Source organism: Macaca thibetana, chromosome 8, assembly GCF_024542745.1.
Source record: "Macaca thibetana thibetana isolate TM-01 chromosome 8, ASM2454274v1, whole genome shotgun sequence".
Taxonomy (NCBI): Eukaryota; Metazoa; Chordata; class Mammalia; order Primates; family Cercopithecidae; genus Macaca; species Macaca thibetana.
The window spans coordinates 11,912,970-11,933,607 of NC_065585.1; the positions used below are offsets into that span (position 1 = coordinate 11,912,970).

The 20,638-nt window shown below is 45.4% G+C and overlaps 1 protein-coding gene across 1 annotated transcript in view; it reads right to left on the reverse strand.

Annotated features, from left to right (window-relative positions):
• Positions 1-1,488: 1,488 nt before the first annotated feature.
• The window catches only part of CCN4 (cellular communication network factor 4), a 40,680-nt gene continuing 21,530 nt past the window's right edge, over positions 1,489-20,638 (reverse strand). The window contains exons 2-5 of the mRNA XM_050801667.1: positions 19,615-19,894; positions 12,120-12,380; positions 7,564-7,757; positions 1,489-5,711 (exon numbers count right to left, since the gene is read on the reverse strand). Coding sequence (XP_050657624.1) covers positions 5,412-5,711; positions 7,564-7,757; positions 12,120-12,380; positions 19,615-19,894 — 1,035 coding nt within the window. The 3' untranslated portion in view covers positions 1,489-5,411. The remainder of the gene's footprint in view (positions 5,712-7,563; positions 7,758-12,119; positions 12,381-19,614; positions 19,895-20,638) is intronic.

Genomic DNA, 20,638 nt, shown 5'->3' on the forward strand with positions numbered 1-20,638 from the left:
AGAATTTGGTTCTCTGAATACAGAGGATGCCTTTGCATTCCGATTTTGTCAGTAGGGGTGATGGAGAACACTGGCATCTCTGCAATATGCTTTTGAAAAGAAAATGCTTCATAATAAAATGCTCTGGCCATTTCCCCTAAATCCCATTTTCCCCCCAATTCAGCCACCTGATATCCTAAAAAATTGCCCTAACATCTATACATTCATCTCAGTCTGAGGCACCCACAGGACACCATGATCTAAGTTCCAATTTTGAAACTGATATGTTTCAGGATAGAAGTGTTCCTAGAAAGAATTCGTGTGATGATTATATTTTTATTGGAATGGAGCCTCCCCTTGACTTTTTATACTCTCTTCATGTGTTGTGGGGGCAAATGGATGAGAGGGATTTGGCCAAGAGGTATCAAAAGAGGCATTCACTTCATCTGCCCCAGCCATCTGCACATCGGTCCATACAGCTCAGATATGCTGTGTGCTGTGTCGGGCTTGGGAGTCATAGAGAAGTGTAACACACCCTTCCTGCTTTAGAGAAGCTGGGTTTTAAATCAAGTGACAGCACAACATGAAAACATAAAAAGCAAAAAATTAAGGGGCTCAGCAGTCTATGGCTGAGGTAAAAGAGCATTCAACTGAGTATAGATAGTGACACTATAACGGAGTATAGATAGTTTTCTTTACATTTGCTATTTTAAATAAGGGCTAAATAAATTAAATATACACACACACACATTGACATTAATTCTTACTGCAGCCTTGCTGATTACCCCCAGTTTATGAAGAAACTCAGCTGATAATAGATGTGTTTAGTAAGTGCTTAATGTTCTAAGTTTATTAAGTGCTTAGTATTCTAAGCTCTATTTTACAATTTTGTATGAAATATGCATCCCACTGAGGGGTAGGTACAATCATTTTCTACATCTCACAGCTGGAGAAACTGAGGCTCAGATGGGCCTAGTAAGGAAAAAAGGATATCAAGATCCATTTGAGTCCCAAAGTCAGGATTGTTTCCATTGCATCTGCACCCTTCCTTATGCTTCTTTTTCCTCCTCTTGGTTCCTAAGGCAGCTGGCAATAGATATTCTATCCATCCATCCGATCCTTGCTTACTCAGTTCTTGACATGTGCCTGCTTCTGAGCTAGGCTCAGAGGAAGCAGCTACAGTCCCTGACCTCACAGTACTCAGTCTCGTTGGAGATGTAGAAAGACACTGAATATGTGAGTGAGTGAATGAATGAACGCCAAAAGTTTCACTTTATATTTACATGAGGTGTCTTCCAGCCCGGATACATTGGCAGCCCTTGTCTTCTCTGAGTTCTAAACTTTGTGTTTCTAAACCCATTTCCAAACTTTTTTAGCCATTTTAATGTCACTGTATAAAGTGTCTGGGACCTCGTTTCCACCATCTGCACATTTATTGAACGTGCTCAATGCTCCATCATTGTCTCATAACAACTGCAGGTACAAGAGAAGCCACCAAATCCAGTACGCGACTTTGCGGATGGTTTATTCCCTTAAGGAGAAAAGCCTTACACAGAGAAATTGAGCAATGAAAGCCTTCACACTGAGCAAACGCGTTCCCCACTACACAAATCACGAGAAAAATGAGGACTGTTGTGAAACATGACAGATTGCCCAAGTGTTATTTTTCTTCTATTGGAAAATTCTAAGACGTTTCCTCATGTGTAGTTTTTCAGTCACAAAAATGGCAGTAGGAATATTTAAATATTAAATCACAGTTTGAAAATAGATATATACATACACATATATACACACGCAGAGATACATAGTTGACTGTTATGATTCCCAGATATGCAGGGTTTACATTGTGGCTGCTTTGCATCAGGACAAGTTTGTAAGAAGCAGTGACATAGTTCAACGTAGTAGTCAGGAGCTAGATTACTTCCCTGTAATTGCTACAGACACACGGTACAAGGCTAGCGAGATTACAGACAATCATATCATTTGAGTCTACTATCTTTGATAACTCTGAATCATTTTCAAAGTTAAAATTGCAGCTATTGTCAGTAAAGTGCCTCTTATAAAGGTCATGCCTTCTGATTTGGGGACAGAATAACTAGGCGTAGCACAAGAAGAGATGGCTCAGGTATCGGACTATCCTGGGTTTCCAGTCTTGGTCTGCTGTTCACTAGCTGGTAAGACCTTGAGTAAACTATTAAACTTCTGTGAGACTCAGATGATAGTGCCATATTCTGTAGGTCTGCTGTGAAGATTAAATGAGATATGGTAGGAAAGCACTTTCCACAAGGCTTGGTGTATGCTAAGCGCTCATCAAATGCTTATAATAAGGTTTAGCAAGATTTAATTTGGTGAATTCAAATCTCCCTCTCTTTTGCACACCTAAGCACACCTGAGTAATTCACTCTAAGTACTAATGTAAATTTCCTCAGCCAAGGTTAACTAACCCGTAGGTACCGTAGGGTACCTTTTCTTTGTCTCAGAACATATAGTTAACAAGGGACCAGAGAGGTGATGATCTATTTGGTCTATTTGAAGCCCCTTATAGATATGATTCTCCAATAGGAGTCATTCAGGTCTTTTCTAGAGGCCTCTGCAAGAGCAGGGACTGATAGAATAAGCTGGTGTTTGGGCTCTAACTTTTTGGGTCCCAGATGTTCCATTTATAAAATAGTGAAGAGATGCATACTCAAAATTGCTGTAACAATTAAATAAGATAATGAACAACTTAGCATAGTGCTTGGCACTGAGTAAACAATCAATGGAGATTTTTTCCATTATATTTATTATTCTTAATTTTTATTGAATCCGGCCACACCATTGCAGGGAAATTCTGACTTAGAAAGAGCTTCATTACGTTGGATCCAAATTTCCTTCTCCATGACTTCAACCCATGGGTCTAAGACTTGCCCTCTGCGCTCTGCATAAGATAGTTCCATTTCTCAAAATCAGTGGCGACTGGGTTTTTCTGACCACCTTCTTCCACCCATTGCCAGAATAATCCCTAGTTTCTCCAACCCGACTTCCTATGATCTTTGAAAGCTAAGTTCAGTTTCCCAAATTGAGATGCAAATTCAGTAAGAACCTAGCTCTTAGGTTTCCACTGAATTTCAAATGGAGTGAGCTGTTATCCAGCCTTGTAATTTGTAGATGGCAGGTGTTTTCACTCTAAGAAAATCTAATATGATTCACACTGACTTACAGAAGAGATCATTCATGGGGTGAATTCTCTTTATACAAGAATTCTTATATATGCATATACAAATATATGTATATATACATGCACATTTCTTTAAAATATTAAATGTCTCTTTTGCTAAGGCACTTAATATAAAATTTTGACTGTTAAAATTATATTTTCATGTCACTTTGGAAGAAGAGAGCTTCGAATAAAAGTAGGAATACATGCACAGCTTCCCGTATTCATCAAGTATATAATGAGCGCCACTGTATGACTTGCACTGGACTAGGTTTTGGGGAGGTCATAGTAAGGAGGATATATTCCCAGTCCTTTTCCTGTTTAGGAATCTCTCTGCACACTGCACAGAATTCCCTGTGAATAACTACACAACATTCAATATGCAGCACTGGGTAAACAGAATCATCGTTTAAATGTGTGATGAGAGCTGATTCTGATGGGAAAGAGGGGAGAAGCTATAGGGGATTTGTGGATTTTTGTGTGTCCCATGTTTTTTTGATACTTAAGCGCCTAAATTATCAGAAAATCAGATATTCTTGTCCTTTAAAAAGGAGCTAGAAAGACAATAAGAGGGGAAAATGACAGTGAAAAAAAGCCACTCATTCCCATATGTTTTCCTATTTTCCTATTCTGACACATTTGGAAGCTCTAAAAAAAAAGGGAGAAAATATGGGTTATAAAGACAGTCCAATTTCTATCTGAATCCTACTTTCCCACTCACCAACTGGGTGACTCTGGTCGAGTTTTCTCACCTCTATGAGCTTCCATTTCACATTTGTAAGGACAGAAATAATAATGGGAACTTCTCAACATTGTTGAGAAGATTCAGTGAGCTAATATATGCAAAGCACTGAGAGCAATGTCTGGCACAGAAAAGGCCCTAAATAAAAGAATTCTAACAGTAAATATTATATTTTACTAATACAATAAATAATAGCCTGATATTCATTAACAATAACCTTTTCCTTTTAGCTTCAACCTCTTCAGGTTTAAACCCTTGTTAAGTCTATTTCTGTTTCTAAACAACTGGTAAACCTCTATCTTCATACCAGGAAACTGGCCATTTGGTCAGCAGAACCAAAGGCTGTTAAATGAGTCTCTGCAATAGATGTGCCCTGAGCACGGGGGCCCTTGGAGTCCCACAGCTTCCAGCTCTAGAGGTCACCCCAGGCTGCTACCAAGTGGACCCACTTCTTGGTTTGACCCACACCCCTACCTGAACCTGTCTTGGTCATTTCAGTGGGTCTGATATGGTCTGCAGCTGGGTCTCTTAAGGCTCTGTAAGAGTAGAGGAATGTTCCAGGGCACCACTCTCAGGGGCCAGACAGGCCGGTCCAGAGGCCTTACCAATTCCTATGAGCCCCAAGCCGGACAAGGGAGAAGATTCAAGGAAGAGCCTGGCCAAGTACCCAAAGCCCTGCCATTCAGCAGCTGATTCAGTGTGAGAGTCAGTTGGTCCTTCTGAAATGGGCTGACCTTGTCCTGTCTCTGGAGTATTAACTGGGGGCTTTTCCCATCAATAAGAATGTTTATCAAATTTTATTTCTGACTGGGATCAACCTAATCTGTACCCTTCACAGTGTAGGGTTGAAGAGAAACTTAACCTCAACAATGCCCAGGTTAATGGATACAACTTTCCATTAAAAATCAAAATCAAGCAACTATTCACCTCACTTGGCAAATGTTCGATGACCTTGAGGTGCACACATATTTGGAATCAGGATGGTTTTCGTGTGTTAACGTCAGAATTACCCATTATAGTACCTCTTGCCAGGCTACAAATAACAGATTATTCTATTGTTCCAAATTCCATCTATCCTTCTGAATGGACCCAAAGAGTCTTGTGGTTTGGCATCTAAAGAAGAAATTAGTGATATTAGAAGTCTACCTGATTCAATTTCTTGGGATTTAGGCAAGATCCAGCAGGACTTCTAGTGACTTGGAAAGGCTGGATCAGGCTTGGGTATAGTCCAGAACAGCTAGAGACAGGCATTTTTCTTTAGAGTAGATGCTGAATGATGTCAAGGAGAAAACTCATAGTATGGGCCTGAGCAGCACCATCATGGGTCATTTGGGTGGTTAGAGACAGAAAAGGAGGCCAAGGGTCCAGATCGGGGTAACTAGGAATGAGTGGGAAATTGACCAAATAAGGCTCAATGGTGAAAAGTTATTGACCATAGGGCTGACTGCTTCACAGGCATTGGGTCAGTCTCCAAGACCTAAGATTTGTGCCTGCCTAGTTCGCAATTTCTGAGAAGTCAGGGTAGGATTCCAAATCAGCAAAGATGTCATTGGGATTCCTACAGCTCAGGTTGCAGAAGCAGGCATTAATCCATAGGACCTGGCGGGAGAAGCCAAGCCCATCAGGACACTGGAAAGACACGTTGATGGTCTTGGACTTGTAGGGGATGCAGCACCTGCTGTCCCTGCAAACTCCACAGTATTTGGGTTGATAGGAGCGTGTGCTGATGCAGCCGGCGAGGGTGAAGTTCATGGATGCCTCTGGCTGGTACACAGCCAGACACTTCTTCCCTGCCTGAAGGAAAGGAAAGGCACTTTCAGTGGGGGTGCTCAGAGAATGGACAATCACCTTCTTCCCCTGAGCCCCGTTTTTCCCTCCTCACTATGTGGGAGCATTCCACCTTACTTTCAGCTTCACAGCATCCTCAAGCAAGGAGGGACAATAGCAAACACAGTGAGATCCAGTGTACTGCACAGGGGTAAATGGAAGACCACAGAGGAACATGTTTTGTTTGGGTTGTATCTCACAGCCTGCACTTTCTCTTTTGTCCTGCGTTTTTGTCTTGCCTATGGCCGTTCATCGTGGTTTCACCAACATGGGGAGCCTGTGTAGCTCCTTCATCCAAGCAAGTTCCCCTGTCTAGCTAGTGGCAGAACTGGCATCGGGACTCCATGCTCAGGGGACATGCTTTGCCCTAACTTCCCTGCCCGCCTTTGCCTCTCGTGGTCTTTCACACACACCTTTAATATGCAATGTATTCAAATGGATTTACATTATTAAAAGGTAACTCTACCTTCCACTGGGCTATGGGCCACTTGAGATTTGCTGTTCTTTCTGTGTCTCTGTGGTATAATTCCATGCCTAGTACAGAGTAGGCACAGAGTAAACCCATTGGATTGAGGGTTCTCAGGGTCTACCGTGTACAGCACCATGCTAGATCTAGGCTGTATGGCGGCATGAATCTTCCCAATTTGGGAAACCCTCTGAGGGTATATAATTCTGGAAAAACATTGGTTAGAAATCAAAATTGGCTTGGACTTGAATTATCTGGTCTAGTAATGGTAGAGCCATCTCACTCAGCTTAGGACCTTTTCTCTAATTCTTCTGCAGCTGGTACATTTTCCATGTATGTTTTCAGTTAAGAGATGTCTATGGAATGCTTACTGTATACCAAGTGCAGAAAATACAAAAGCTAGTATTACAGGGAAAAATAATCAGAGAGGAAGAAGAAGAAAGAAGAGGAGAAGAAGGAGAAGGAAGAAGAAAAATGGATCCAGTTGATCAATATGTAGATGACTGGAGAAGGTGTCTAGGGGATGAGCAGTGATGTTGGATGTCTGAAGAGGATCACAGGGAGCCGTGCTGCCTTTTTTACACTGGAGGCAACCCTGGCCTCAACATACCTAAGAAACCATCAGCATTCCAAAAATGGAATAACTGTTGAATTTTTTGTTTTGTTTGCTTTGATTTTCATGTGACAAAAGACCGACCACTCCTAAGGCATGAGTGAGGGAGACTTGAATTAGATAAATCAGATCCACTTTTAACTCTGAACCTGGAGCTCAGGCTAATGTGGCCCAATTTTCTTTGATGCTTTATTTTAATTATCTTGGACTCTTAAAGCTGAAAGGGATTTCAGAGATCAACTCCAATATCTTAATGATGAGGGAATGGGGGCTCAGTGATGAGCAGAGATTGGCCACAGTCACATGCAATTAATGCAAGTAGACATTTGACTCTAGGGGTCCTGAGCCTCATTTAGTGCTCCCTATATCACCCAGTGTGGCTGCTCTGTGTGAGTGGGCTGGCATGGGAGTGAAGGGAGGATAGAAATTGGTAAGGATCCCTCAGAATCATTATAGAAGACCACTCCTGACGGTCCCTGAGGTTTTCCTGGAGTGATCCTGATTCTAATAACATGATGCCTACCAAAGCTTCCACTGAGTGAAATTCACAGTGCACCAATCTGGTGACCTGCATTATCCCAAATAGCTGTTACACCAGATCTACCAGGTGAGCTTAACTGTTCCCACTTTACAATATTCCCACTTTACAAATGCTTCCCACGAGGAAGTTCAGGAGCCAGGCTCAAATCCGGATTTGTCTGCTTGTGAAGTCCAGACGTCCACCCCTGCTCTGGACCCACCTTAATGAGTGTACGGATGTCCACATCGCATGGCCGCAGGTTGCAGAGGCGGCTTTCTTGCTCAGGCCAACATTGGGCATTAACATTGGAGATCCGAGTGGAGACCCCCAGGCCGCAGCTGGTGGAACAAGGGCTCCAGGGGCTTGTGTAGGCTATGCAGTTCCTGTGCCACGGCTCTATCTCACCCACAGCATCTGTGTGTGGGGACCAGAATCTGCATGAGTCTACAGCTCCCACCAGCCCCCAACCCTCACCTTCACCACACTAAGGTCTGGGGTCCCCAGAACTCAGGGGAACAGAGAGACATTGGCTGTCCCTCCCCACAGGACAACAAGTTGGCTTCTAACCAGCAAAGGTACCCAGGGAGTGGAGGACATGTTCTGAGCTCCTTGTGTTTTTCTGATCAAGAGAAGCAGAGCATGGGAGGAAACCCATCTTTAGAGACAGGTGGACCCAAGTTCAAATTCTGCTCTATCACCTACAAGCTGTGTGATCTTAGATAACCCACCCTGGGCCTTTCTCCCTATTAGAACAATAACAGCTGCCTATGGGGCTGGCAACACAATAATAGGGCTTAGATTTTTACTGAGTATGCATCAAACATCTTGCCAGGTGCTGGGAATAGGACTTATTTTATTATTGTTACTATTTTTTGAGATGGAGTTGCTCAGGCTGGAGTGCAATGGTGCGATCTTGGCCCACCGCAACCTCTGCGTCCTGGGCTTTAAGTTATTCTCCTGTTCATCCTCCTAAGTAGCTGGGATTACAGGCATGGGCCACCATGCCCAGCTAACTTTGTATTTTTGGTAGAGATGAGGTTTCACCATGTTGGTCGGGCTGGTCTCAAACTCCTGAGCTTAGGTGATCTGCCCACCTCGGCCTCCCAAAGTGTTGGGATTACAGGCATGGGCCACCGCGTCTGGCTGGAAATAAGACTTTTAAAAGACATTCCCTTGCCTCTGCAGAGATAAAGTTTACTTGGGGGAAGTTCAAAGGCAAGTAGCTACATCCTAGCACCTAACATTTTGTTTCAGTGATGCCGAGGGCATAGTGGTTAAGAGGGCATACGGGCTTCTTTGGGAGGCCAAGGCAGGTGGATCACTTGAGGTCGGGAGTTTTGAGACTAGCCTGGCCAACATGGTGAAACCCCATCTCTACTAAAAAATACACAAACTAGCTGGGTGTGGTGGCATGTGCCTGTAATCCCAGCTACTTGGGAGGTTCAGTCACAAGAACTGCTTGCATCTGGGAGGCAGATGTTTCAGTGAGCCGAGATCATGCCCCTGCACTCCAGCCTGGTCTAAAAAGCAAGGCTCTGTTTAAAAAAAAAAAAAAAAAAAAAAAAAGGGAAAAAGAGGACATACACTCTTCAACTGGCAGCACTGCTACTTGCTGGCTATGTAATTTCCAATAAGCTAGCTCACACCTCCTTGCCTCAGGATCCCCACCTGCATATGGGGTTGGCTATAGCATCTCTTTCCCATACCGTGATAGAAAAGACAACTTCACGCCTATGAAAGCACCCAAGCTGTTCCTGGCCTTTAGTAAGCTAAAGCCCTTAGTTAATGTGAGTCTGTGTGGTCATTTGACTATCAGCCAACTCAACTACCCACTCTTGGATGGTCCTATTGATGCACGTATCTCCCGCGTCTAGAAGATGGTAGGTGCTCTCTAACCAGCTGAAAAATGGAAAACGGTAGTGAACTCAAGACCAAAGCAGGTTAAAAGCTGTTAAGACAGAGAACTGCCCACAGAAAGACGGAACAAGATGCAGAGGAGAGGAGGCCTGTCCCATCCAAACACACCTATGCATGAGGAGAGGAGGGAACAGGCAGAGAGGGAAGGGATGGAAAGACAGATGGAAGCTCAGAGAAAAGAGAGAGAAAGAAGGAGAGGAGGAGAGAGAAAAGAGTGTGTGTGTGAGAGAAAGAAACAGAGGGAAGGTAATAAAAATGATGAAAAGAATGAAGGGAGGGAAAGAGAGGGGAAAAGATAAACACAGAAAAGAAGAGAAATGTAACTAAAATTAGGAGAAAGAGGAAAGGTAAGTCAGTTCTTCCAAGCTTATAGGTGTGCAGAGAATATTGATGAACGAATGCAGGAATCACTGAGTGAGAGAGGGTGAGACTTGAATGAAATGGGAGGCATCCAAGGACAGGAGGGGCAGGGCTGGCAGGAACTGGAGCTGCAAGCATCTTGGGAGGCAGTGGGGAGGGATTTGCCCAGAAGGATAAAAGCTTTGGTTTTTGGGTCACCTCTGCTAGGCAGGGGCTCTGCTTGTGCTCAGTCAGCACGGGGTCACTGGGCCACACACAATGGACAGACAGCTTCTGCTTCCCTGCTTCCCCCGTGACCCTCATGCGGCCCTGCTGGGGAGGTGGTGGTGGGACAGCTGCCTTGCTGCCCTGGGGCTGCTGGGGACAAAACTGTCCTCCACGTCTCCTCCTATCCACACATGACTGCTTCTCCACCTGGCAATTTTGTCTCTTAGGGTGCATTTGGCAATGTCTGGAGGTGGTTTTGGTTGTCACACCTCTGAGGGAGAGGGTGCTACTGGCATCTAGTGGGTAGAGCCCAGGGGTTTAGTAGCCATGCATTAGATTGCTGGGGTTTAGTAGCCATGCATTAGATTGCTACTAAACATCCTCCAATGCACATGACAACTCCACCACAAAGAATTCTCTCATCCAAGATGTTGACAGTACCGAGCTTGAGAAATCCTGCCCCACACCGTACCTGAGCAGTCTTCAGCATCTATAATTAAAAAGAAAACCCACCAATACCCTTAGAACTCTCACTCTATTGCCATTTTTCCACTGCTCTCTACTGCTTGTCTGGTAAGCACTTTCCTCTAGAAATGTCCTCATCTGCTGCCTGCCATGGCATCAGATGCTCCTGGTTTTCTTCATACATCCCAACCCTCCTCTTGATTTCCCCATGCCTCCTCTTATCCTCTTCACCCTTCAAATGTCAGCATTCCCAGACCTCTGCCTCAGGCCCCCTCTCTCTCACTCTGCATGTTACCCTCAGGCCATCCCAGCCATCACCACCAGCAGCTCCAAGCAGATGACTTCAGAGCTCTCCTATTTCCTCTCCTTCCTCCTCATAAAGAGAAACTGGAAGCTCCTCTTAAGATCCCGTGGACAGGGCACTCTGCCTTAAATTCAGTCTGTTTCAAACTAAGTAGATCTCCCTTGGCCCAAATATGCTTCTTCTCTTGTATTTGATCCTAGGCAATGCCAAGCCCTGGGAGTCAGCCTCTGGCTCTCTTTCTTCTTCACCCCATGTGTTAAATTGACATTAAGACCTTCAGTCTCACTGAAGAAATGCCTCTTGTGCCTGTTCCTTCTTCGCTGCCTCTATTCCCACTACCCTAGTTCAGATCCTTATTAGCCCATCCATCCATCTATCCACCCACCCACCCATCCATCCATCCACCCATCCGCCATCCATCCATCCATCTATTAACTGATCCATCCATCATTCATCTATTTGCCCATCATCTATCCATCCAATCATTCATTTATTTATACATCCATCTATCTATTCATTCATCCATCCGTTTATCAGTTCATCCATTCATCTATCCATCCATCTATCCATCTGCCCACTCATCTACTTATTTATCCATCCATCCATCCATCCATCCATCCATCCATCCATCCATCCATCCATCCATCTACTCATACATCTATCTATTCATCTATCCATCCATCTACCCACCCATCTATTTATACACCTATCCATCAATTCATCTATCTGTCAACTCATCAATCCACCCATTTATTCATACATCCACCTATCTATTTATCCATCCATCTATTAATCCACCCATTCATTCATCATCCATCCATCCATCACCTATCCATCCACTCATCCATCTATTTATACATTCATGTATCTATTTATCCATCCATCTCTTCACCAATCCATCCATCCACCCACCTATCTATTCATTCATCTATCTATTCATCCATCCATCTACCCACCCACCAGTATGACAAACATTAATTGGGTACATGCTAAATGTATGGCCCTGGGCTACATTCCAGTAAGCAGCAGTGAAACAATCGGGCCCCTCCCCACCCTCCTTTTCCAGGGCTTCCTCTTATCCGGTTTACCTGGCTGAAATCTCACCTGCCCACCCATCTTCATAGCAAGGGGGAAGCCTCAAGTCATCATGAAGCTTCTACTAGACCCATCTCGTCTTGCTCATGCCTCCTCTCCTCAGGTACCCACACACCTACCCTTCTTCCACCACCCATCCCTAATGCTTTAGTAGGATAATAATGGATTGCACTTTTAGGGCTTTGTTCTTTACAAAGCACTCCTCATTTTATGCTGGGAGGATCCCATAGGACAGACTAGACAGATGGGATTATTTCTGTTTTACAGATGGGGCAGTACGGTCTCAGGGGAGGTATGACTTTCTCAAGGTCACAAAGCTAGTAAGTAGTGGACTGGGGAATGAGTCATTCTATGGTGGTCAGAGCTCCAGGAGGGTCCACAACCCATTTGTAGGGTCCCGCCCCCAGCCCACTCGGGCCCACACCCACCGAAGGCTCCTGTGTCACGGGGTGCGGTCTTGCGTGGCCTCCTGGCGTCGTCCTCACACACCCACCGCTCACAGCAGTGGCCGGGTATGCTCACGCGCCGCGGGTTGAGGCACCAGAGACGCGGGGGGCGCACTCGGAGGCACAGTGGTGTGCAGCCCACTGCACCGTCGATGCATGTGCAGTTGTACTTGCAGTTAGGCTGGAAGGACTGGCCATTGTTGTAGCGCACCCCATCCAGGACGCAGCCCACACCGACCACCTCTGCAAACACAGGTGGTGGGTCAGGTCCAGTGGCCTTGATGCCCCTGGCCGGCCCAGCTGCCTTTATAGGGGCTCCATGTGGACCACGCCCCAATCCCTGGGATGGCTACCAGCATGGGGGAGGAACAGAGGCACTAAGGCAAAGGCAGGGAGGTGTGAGAGTGCACAGGGCAGGGCTGAGTGTTTGGTGGGACTTCAGCAGACGGAGTACGGGAGTTCCTTTATAGCTTCAGCCAGCACCTAGGGAGTGGAAGGATGCAGCATCCCGAGGGACTTGCTCCCTGCAGGGTCCCCAGCACCAGGCACAAAGCCTGGTACTGACAAATACTTGCCATTAGGGCTCATGGTTCTGAAGGTGACCGACTTGTAAAGAAAAGCCAGAACACTTCGAAACACGTGTTCGATTCATTCCGTACACATTTATGGAGCCTTCCAGGTGCTGGGGGACTCAATAGCAGATGAAACAGACAAAAGTCAGCCCTCAAAGAGCTTATGCTGTGGAAAGGTCATACGGAATGTTGGCGGTCACCACATTCCGTGTCTGGGAGAAAAGTGGAGCAAGGAGGGGGAGTTGGGAGTGGGGAGACAGTTGCAAATTTATTAATAACCCTTTCCCTGTTTAGAAAAAGAGTTCAGCTAGCTGCCAGAGCTCATTTAATTTTATATAAACACGCTTTTTGCGGTTGAAGCAAATCTGACTGATTTTCGATGTAAAAATAAAATATAAAAACTGTTTCTTGGAGTTCTTTCTAAACAGAACTAACATGGGAATTGTCTGAATCATCAGAATAATCTATTTCAGAAAAATCAGATGCATCAAGTGAATCCCGGCCAACTGTTGAAGAATTATGCATAGGAATGCTCGGTTTTCTAGGATTTGACATTTTCAGTGATCGAGAATTACGACATTTTGTAAACGGAAAGACCACCACTAAAAACACAATGCTGTAAATAGATTGATATCTTTTGTTTTTCAAAGTTGGTATTCCAGATGTGAATAGAATAATAAACGTGAGATATTTTGTGGCAAAGTTATTTTGGGGTAAATGCTGTAGCCTCTAGTGCTGCTGGTGAGTATTCTCAGTGCAAACAGGAATAGGGTTAAATTAGGTGGATGGGGAAGGCCTCACTGGGTGAGGATGCTCAGAAAAGCCTGAAGGGGGTGAGGAAGTAAGCCCACCCAGGGGATGGAGGAGGAGCTTTCCAGGTAGGGAGGGGCCCACTTAAGTAAAAAGACCTGGGGTGGGAGCAAGCCTGGGCTGTGGGAGAGGTCTGAGGAGGGGAGACAAGAAGGAAAAGGAAAGGAGAGGAGGTCAGAGAAGGCTTCCTTGTAGGCTCAGAGGAAGGTGCAAAGCTGTTAGAGCCTAGCACATAGTAGGTGCTCAGTAAGAAACTGCTGAATGAATGACAAAAAGTATGCTTTGCAAGAACACTCATGGTGCTGAGTTGAGGACAGATCAGAGGGCAAAGGTAGCATGGGGGACCACCCTGAGACCCAGGTGAGAGGGAGCAGTCTGAAGCCAGAAAGAGAGGAGCTCGGCTTCCAGACAGATTTGGAAGGACAGCTGCCAGGACTTGCTGACAGATGGGCTGTGCGGGGGAGAGGAGAGGAGTCAAGAAGGAAGAAGATGCTCTGTCCTCCTTGTACAAGCAGGGTTTGGGCTGGGTGGACTCAAGTGTTCTCTATTATGCGCGAGATGCCTGGTTGATAACCGAGTGGCTATGTGGCGTTAGTTATGCCAGTTTGGAGTTCCGGGGAGAGTTGGGGACTTCTGGGCCAGATGTCACCCTTGACACCATGCTCTCTCAGGAGGACAGCTTCTGGAAATACAGACAGAGAGCCCCGGACATCATGAGTGACCACCCAAGGAGGAGCAGTTTGGAATCTGCAGTGGGCCAACAGTTCTGTCCTTCAGGGATTGCCTAAAGGTGGCTATTAATGATAGTAATAATCCTAATATCTAGCAGGCATGAAGATTTTCGAAGTACTGTCTCTGTGATTGGATACTGGGAAACCCAAAGCCAGTTGGGTTTCCTTCACCACCTCCTATCTAATCTCAGATCTGCAGCGCAGGTGTGATCTAGTTAGCTCTCCTCTTACTGAGGCACTTTCAGGAATTCAAGCCAACTTGCTCTGTCATCGGGGCTTTGCCTCCCTTCCCACACCTCCCATGGACTGGGGTCTCTCAACAGGGACAGTGGGTCACACCTTGTTGTAGCTCTGTGTTTGCTGCCTCACCTATGTTTATTGTGTGAAGAATCAGTGGAGGGATGGATGGGAGTTGGGGTGAGCTCTACTCTTTATTGTGCATTGCATTACTTATTTTATTCTATACAGAATCACTATCACATTATCATCTTTGTCTTTATATATAGCAAAACAAAGTCTCAGCAAAGTGAAGACGCGTCGCGTCCAAGGTGACCACAGCGGGAAGCAGAATCCCGGTTTGTGTGAACTTTGCTGCGGCTACTGTTTCTCTTGGGGTGCAGTTATCCGTGCAGGAGGTGTAGAAAGGAAAGATGCTAACCTCAACTGACCCTCTGATCTAGTGCCAGGCACCATCTGATACATTATCTCATTCAGTTCTCCCGATGACTTCATGAAGAGAGTTTTATTTTTCTCCTTTGATGGACAGGAAAGCTCTCAGAGAGGTTAAATGATTCATTTGTTCAAGGTCACAAAACTGGTGAATGATACAGCCGGGACTCAAACCCAGGGGACCTGACTCCACAGCCCATTTCCTGCCACCAGACACCAGTGAAGGAGGGGACAGAGGAAGGCAAAAAAATCAGAGGAAGTGCTGGGTGAATCACTGATCTTTGCATTCTGAGTCATCCTGCCTCTGCCTGCACGCTGTCTCTCCAGGAAGAGTGTGTGTGTGTGTGTGTGTGTAGAAGGGAGTGGGCTAAGCCCGGGACTCTGCCCCTGTATGTGGAGACTTTGGAGGGAGAGGTCAGTGCTGGATGCCTGGAGTCCCCAGTACGGTGGTTCTCCCCACCAACTGCACACGGGAACCCCAGGGGAACCTGGGGAGCTTTTAAAAATTGTGATGCTCATGCCAGGCCTCAGAATACGGGGGTGGACCTGGGTGTCAGTATATTTCCTTTGTTGATCTCCGTAGTTTAAATTTTTATTTTTACTTTTTAATCTCCATGTTTTTAAAGTTCCCCAGGTGAATCCTGTTTGCAGCTAAGGTTGAAAACCACTGCATCTAGAAGGTGCTCAGTCTCTCTCCTTGGAGCTTTGGATGGGGAAGTGAGGTGCTGCTACTGGCTCTGACCAGCCTGCCCACCACAGGCTAGCGGGATGAATGATGGCTGCCGATAGTCCCGTCAGCCAACTCATTCACTTTCCAACTAATCAAAGGCGAGATGGTGAAGCCAGTTGGGTTTCCTTCACCACCTGTTATCTAATCTCAGATCTGCAGTGCAGGTGTGATCTAGTTAGCTCTCCTCTTACTGAAGCACTTTCAGGAATTCAAGTCAACTTGCTCTGCCATCGGGGCTTTGCCTCCCTTCCCACACCTCCCATGGACTGTCAGTCCCACTCTCAACAGGGACAGTGGGTCACACCTTGTTGTAGCTCTGTTTGTGTTTGCTGCCTCACCTATGTTTATTGTGTGAAGAATCAGTGGAGGGATGGATGGATGGGAGCTGGGGTGAGCTCTACCCTTTATTCAGCTCCTGCCATGTAGCAGGCACTTGACATTAAAACCACCCAGAGATATAACTTTGTCACATTTTCCTTGAAGAAGAAACTGAAACTTAAAAGGTTCAGTAGCTTGCCTAAAGTCATAGTACTAGTGAGTGATAATGATGCTAGGATTACAGCTCAGTTGTCTAGGTCCAAAGAGCCTGCATGAGTTTACTACTCCCTCACTCTTCACTATGGGGAATCTAGGCCCATACTAGAAGGGGAGGGAGCTAGACCTGCTCCCTCCTCTAAAGGTGACTGTGAATAAGACTGAGGTAACTTTCCTCGCAAGCCAAGCCGAAGAGCAGTCAATTTTTTTTTTTTTTTTGCATTTCCTTATTTATTCTGCAACAACCATGTGGGGTTGGTTTTATCAAGCTCCTTAAGTGATGTGCATGTGGTCACGTAGCTAGCAAGTGGCAGAGCCAGGATCTAAAACCCAAGCCTGTCAGCCTGTAAATATCATAATCCTTCCACCAAACCACACTGCCCTCAGGCCTGACCCAGCTTCATTTAAACATTGAGTAGTGTTTGTGCAACTGAAATAGCCAAACGATGTAACTCAGAGGTCACCCTCTGCCCACAGACGTATTTAGTTTGGCCCACAGAGTGGTTTTAAAAATATTTTTGAATTATTGCCAATGTTTACAAATCATACACAAATCCATATATCTGGCTTCTCTTGAAAACTAAGCATGCCGAACAAGATCTAGCTTTCTTCTGCTTGGCCACAGTGGCTGGGCCCAGTAGGGTGATCTCTGAGAGCCAGGGCTTGCACACACCACATTGCCGTTGTACCCATCATACTCTGTTTGAGTTATATGAGCCAGGGTTGCGATTGCTCATTTTTATTACCTGCCTTGTTCTGGTCTAATTACATGCAAATCTTCAAGGACAGAATTAGCCTGTCCTGGGAACTGTCCATTGGCTTAGCTGACCATTTGCGGAAAGACTGTTTCTTAGAGGAACCCTTTGTTCTGTTTACCCTCTGGCCCAGAGGTGTATTCTTTTGCAGACCCCACACTCTCTTCTTTCCTGCATTAGGGTCTCATGAATTCAGACACTATGGTAGCACTTCTGGGAACATGTTCAATAGAGCACTAGTGAGTTGTGTGTGTGTGCACGTGTAGGCACATATATGTGTGTGATGTGTATATGTATAACTGTGTGTGTGTGTGTGTATAGTGTAATGGGTGGGTGAGAAACTATCTGAATGAAAAAATTTAGTATTAAATACATTTTAAAAATTTATTATGAAGCTTATGGTAGCTCTCTTTTGGAATTTGGCAATGGACATGAACATTTGAAGCCTCTGAGAATTTCTATAGCTCCTGGTTAGTTTCATTTATCTCATTGCTTGCAAAACTTCATGAACAGGGAACCATTGGTAAGTGTAAAATCTATTAGAATCTCCTTTGCCCTACAGTTTTTGTTTTTTTAAAATAAAAGGAAAGGAAGTACACAGAAGCCCATGGTGTTGGGAAGTTAAGGGGCTGTACTGGGTCAAGGCAGGACCTAAGATGCAGAGATTGGGGGTGAGGAGGACAGGGAAGGGGGTTTTCCAGGCCACCAGTGGGGAAGGCAGGCAGGACAGGCAGTTTCTGGGTTCACACAATCTCTGAATCCATGACAGAACATCTATGAATGAGTGGTGCTTGGCAGATGACAAGATCTCAATACAGCTTTAGAGATTAGTGCAATGGCAGTGAACAGAATTATCTTTTTAATGACCTTGAAGAACAGTTTTCACAGGGGGAATAAATTATGAGACAGGCTTATATAACTGGAGGTGGTTCTAGTGTAAGAAGTCCAGGCCAGGTTTCCCTACCTGGGTTATGGGGAGGGAACAGATGACTGACAGTATATTAGCAGCAGTTATTGAACTTTAGCATGCATGAGAATCATCTGGGAGTCTTGTTAAAGGAATGGATCCTCATTCCCACTTCCAGAGACTCTAATTCAACAAGTCTGGGGTGGGGCTCAGGAATAACATTTATAACCAACACATCAGATGATTCTGAGCAGGTGATGCTGCAAGTTCTCTTTGAACGTAACTTTTATGTGGCTGCTAACGAGTTTCAGTAAAAGAAGAAAAATTAGAAAGATGGGAGAAGTGGGATGGTTATTCACAGAAAGACAAAGACAAAAGGATTGGTGTGAAAGTTGAAGCATGAACCAATGATAAAAGAGAAGAAACTGTCATAAATTAACCATGAGGTTCAGATAAAATAAAATTGTTTGACTTCAAACAACGTGCATAACCCTCATTGACAATCCACCTCAAAAAATATAATGGTTAGCTGAGGATGAGAGACTATATTGTGTGTGACTATGTGATGGGGTGTATACGGAGTCATAGTTAAGGGGAAGACTTGATTCAGCACTAAGGGAAGAAGGGAACTTTTGGGTTTGAGACTTTGTGGAAGTTTTCAGAAGTTAGGCTGCTGCATCATAATACCTAGTTACCTCTCTGAATCTGATGAGTCACGTATTTTGGGTAATGCTTACACAATTCAAGGCAGTACAAGCCCAGAGAGAAGCAGGAGGTCAGAAAGTTTCATAAAGGAGGTGTCTTGGAACAAAAAAGGACAGAATACCCATGATGGAGCACTTGAAGACCAAAGAAAACAATAACCAACAACAACAACCACCACCACCTCCAAACAGGAGGATATCATAATAGACCAAGAATAAAGAAAAAGCAAAGGCCATTAGAAAGTCCAGGAAAAACAAAAAGCATCATAAGGAAGGAAATTCAAACAAGTACATGATCTCATACTGCAGTGAACAATATTTACATAGTCATAATATTATAAATACTGATGATTGTATAACCAAAAATTATGGCAATGTTATTTGGAAGGTAGGGATATATCAGGTGATACTGAGGAGCTAAATCATCAACTATCTCAGAATATTAATAGATTATAAAAAATTGATATATCAAGGCAATTAAGATATAGCAGAAGGTGTATTTTATAGTAGTAGCTATCGGAAGAAATAACTAGAAAATTAAAATGACTGTAGTAACTGAGAAATGTAGGTAGCTGGTGGGAAGGGATGACTGCAGGCTACTGGTTTTCATTCTTTCAAGGCTACTGTATTTTTAAAACCATATTATTTTAACTTACAATATTACCAAAATATTTGGGGTTCTATAGTATGCTGGTGTGTCCTGGTAGGCCACGGGCATTCATTAAAAGGTCCTACTACTAAGAGAATAAAACCAGGCTTAGGTATTTCATGGCGTCTCCCTCTTCCTTGGGGACAGCCATGAATGTGCTTCCAGGACTGAGAATAAAGCAGAAAGCAAAGTTCTGGAGGCGAGATGAGTGCAGGCATCCTTCCCTCCCCTTCCCTTCCCCTTCCCTCCCCTTCCCAGGTAGGGCCCAGCCTCTGGCCTCTGACCATAGGGTGTATCTCCTGCTGAACAGAAGCCTGGCCAGGTGAAAGGCTGTAGGGGTGCCAAGGGAGGGGGGTTTGGGGCCAGAGCTGGGGGTGCTAAGGGGCTGGTCAGAAGGTATGGAGGGACTCACTTACGTGCACACACTCCTATTGCGTACCTCGGGCGGTCCCCGCTGTAGTCACAGTAGAGGCCCCGGTGGGGGTCACAGATGGCAGCCTCCGTGCAGTTGTCCCCAAGCTGCTGAGCACATATCTTACAGCATTCACAGCCATCTGTGATGAGGCTGACCCCCAGCGGGCAGCGGGGTGGGGACGGTGGGCACTCACATGGCCACTTGCAGAATTGGGGGCGTGAGGAGGTGTCCTCCAGTGGAGCTGGGGTAAAGTCCATGGTTGTAGGGGCTGGAGAGAGGGCCTGCAGGGGAAGGGCAGAGGGGAAGGAGGGCTGCTGAGGCAGGGGTTTCAATGCCCGAAGGGACCTGCCATTGCATTCCTGTCTTCATACTGTTCAAAAAGTTTTCAGAAAATGATTTTTTCTATCATGCTTTTGATAGCCAAACATCTCCTTTATATTCAATAAAACAAATAGAACAGAGGAACCCAATATGCAGCGAAGTTAAACCAATTGCCTGAATCCCTCTGCTGGTCAGCGGTGGGGCCGCAATTCCACCTCAGCGCCTGCTCCTTTCCTTTCTTGAGTGATTGTCCCTGCAGCCCCAAGGTAAGTGAGGTGGCCTCAGTTTACAGGGAGGAAGCTGAGGCCCTGAGCAGGTGGAAGCTGGCTGTGAGTCATGTGGCTGTGCGGGGCTCGGATCCTATGTCTCTTCTCTGAGGACCTGCAGGGCCAGTTCCGTCACTCATCAAGAGTTCTTAAGGCCTCTCTGAGTCAGAGGACTCCTATTTAACACCAGTTTCAGCCCGCTGACCTTTTATTATGTTTTTCCCCTCTGAGTACCCGGAAAGGGCTGTCGTGGTGCAGCGGCAGGTGTTCAGTTTTAGAGCTCCTGGCAGCTGCATGGGCCCCAGCCCTTGGGGAGTGAGTTGCGCTTCCTTTGCCAGCACCAGCCCTGCATGGAGGCGCCCTTTTATTTTGTTCTCAGGGCAATGAGACCCCCCACCCAACACACACACACTCCATGCTACCAACTGGCACTCCTCC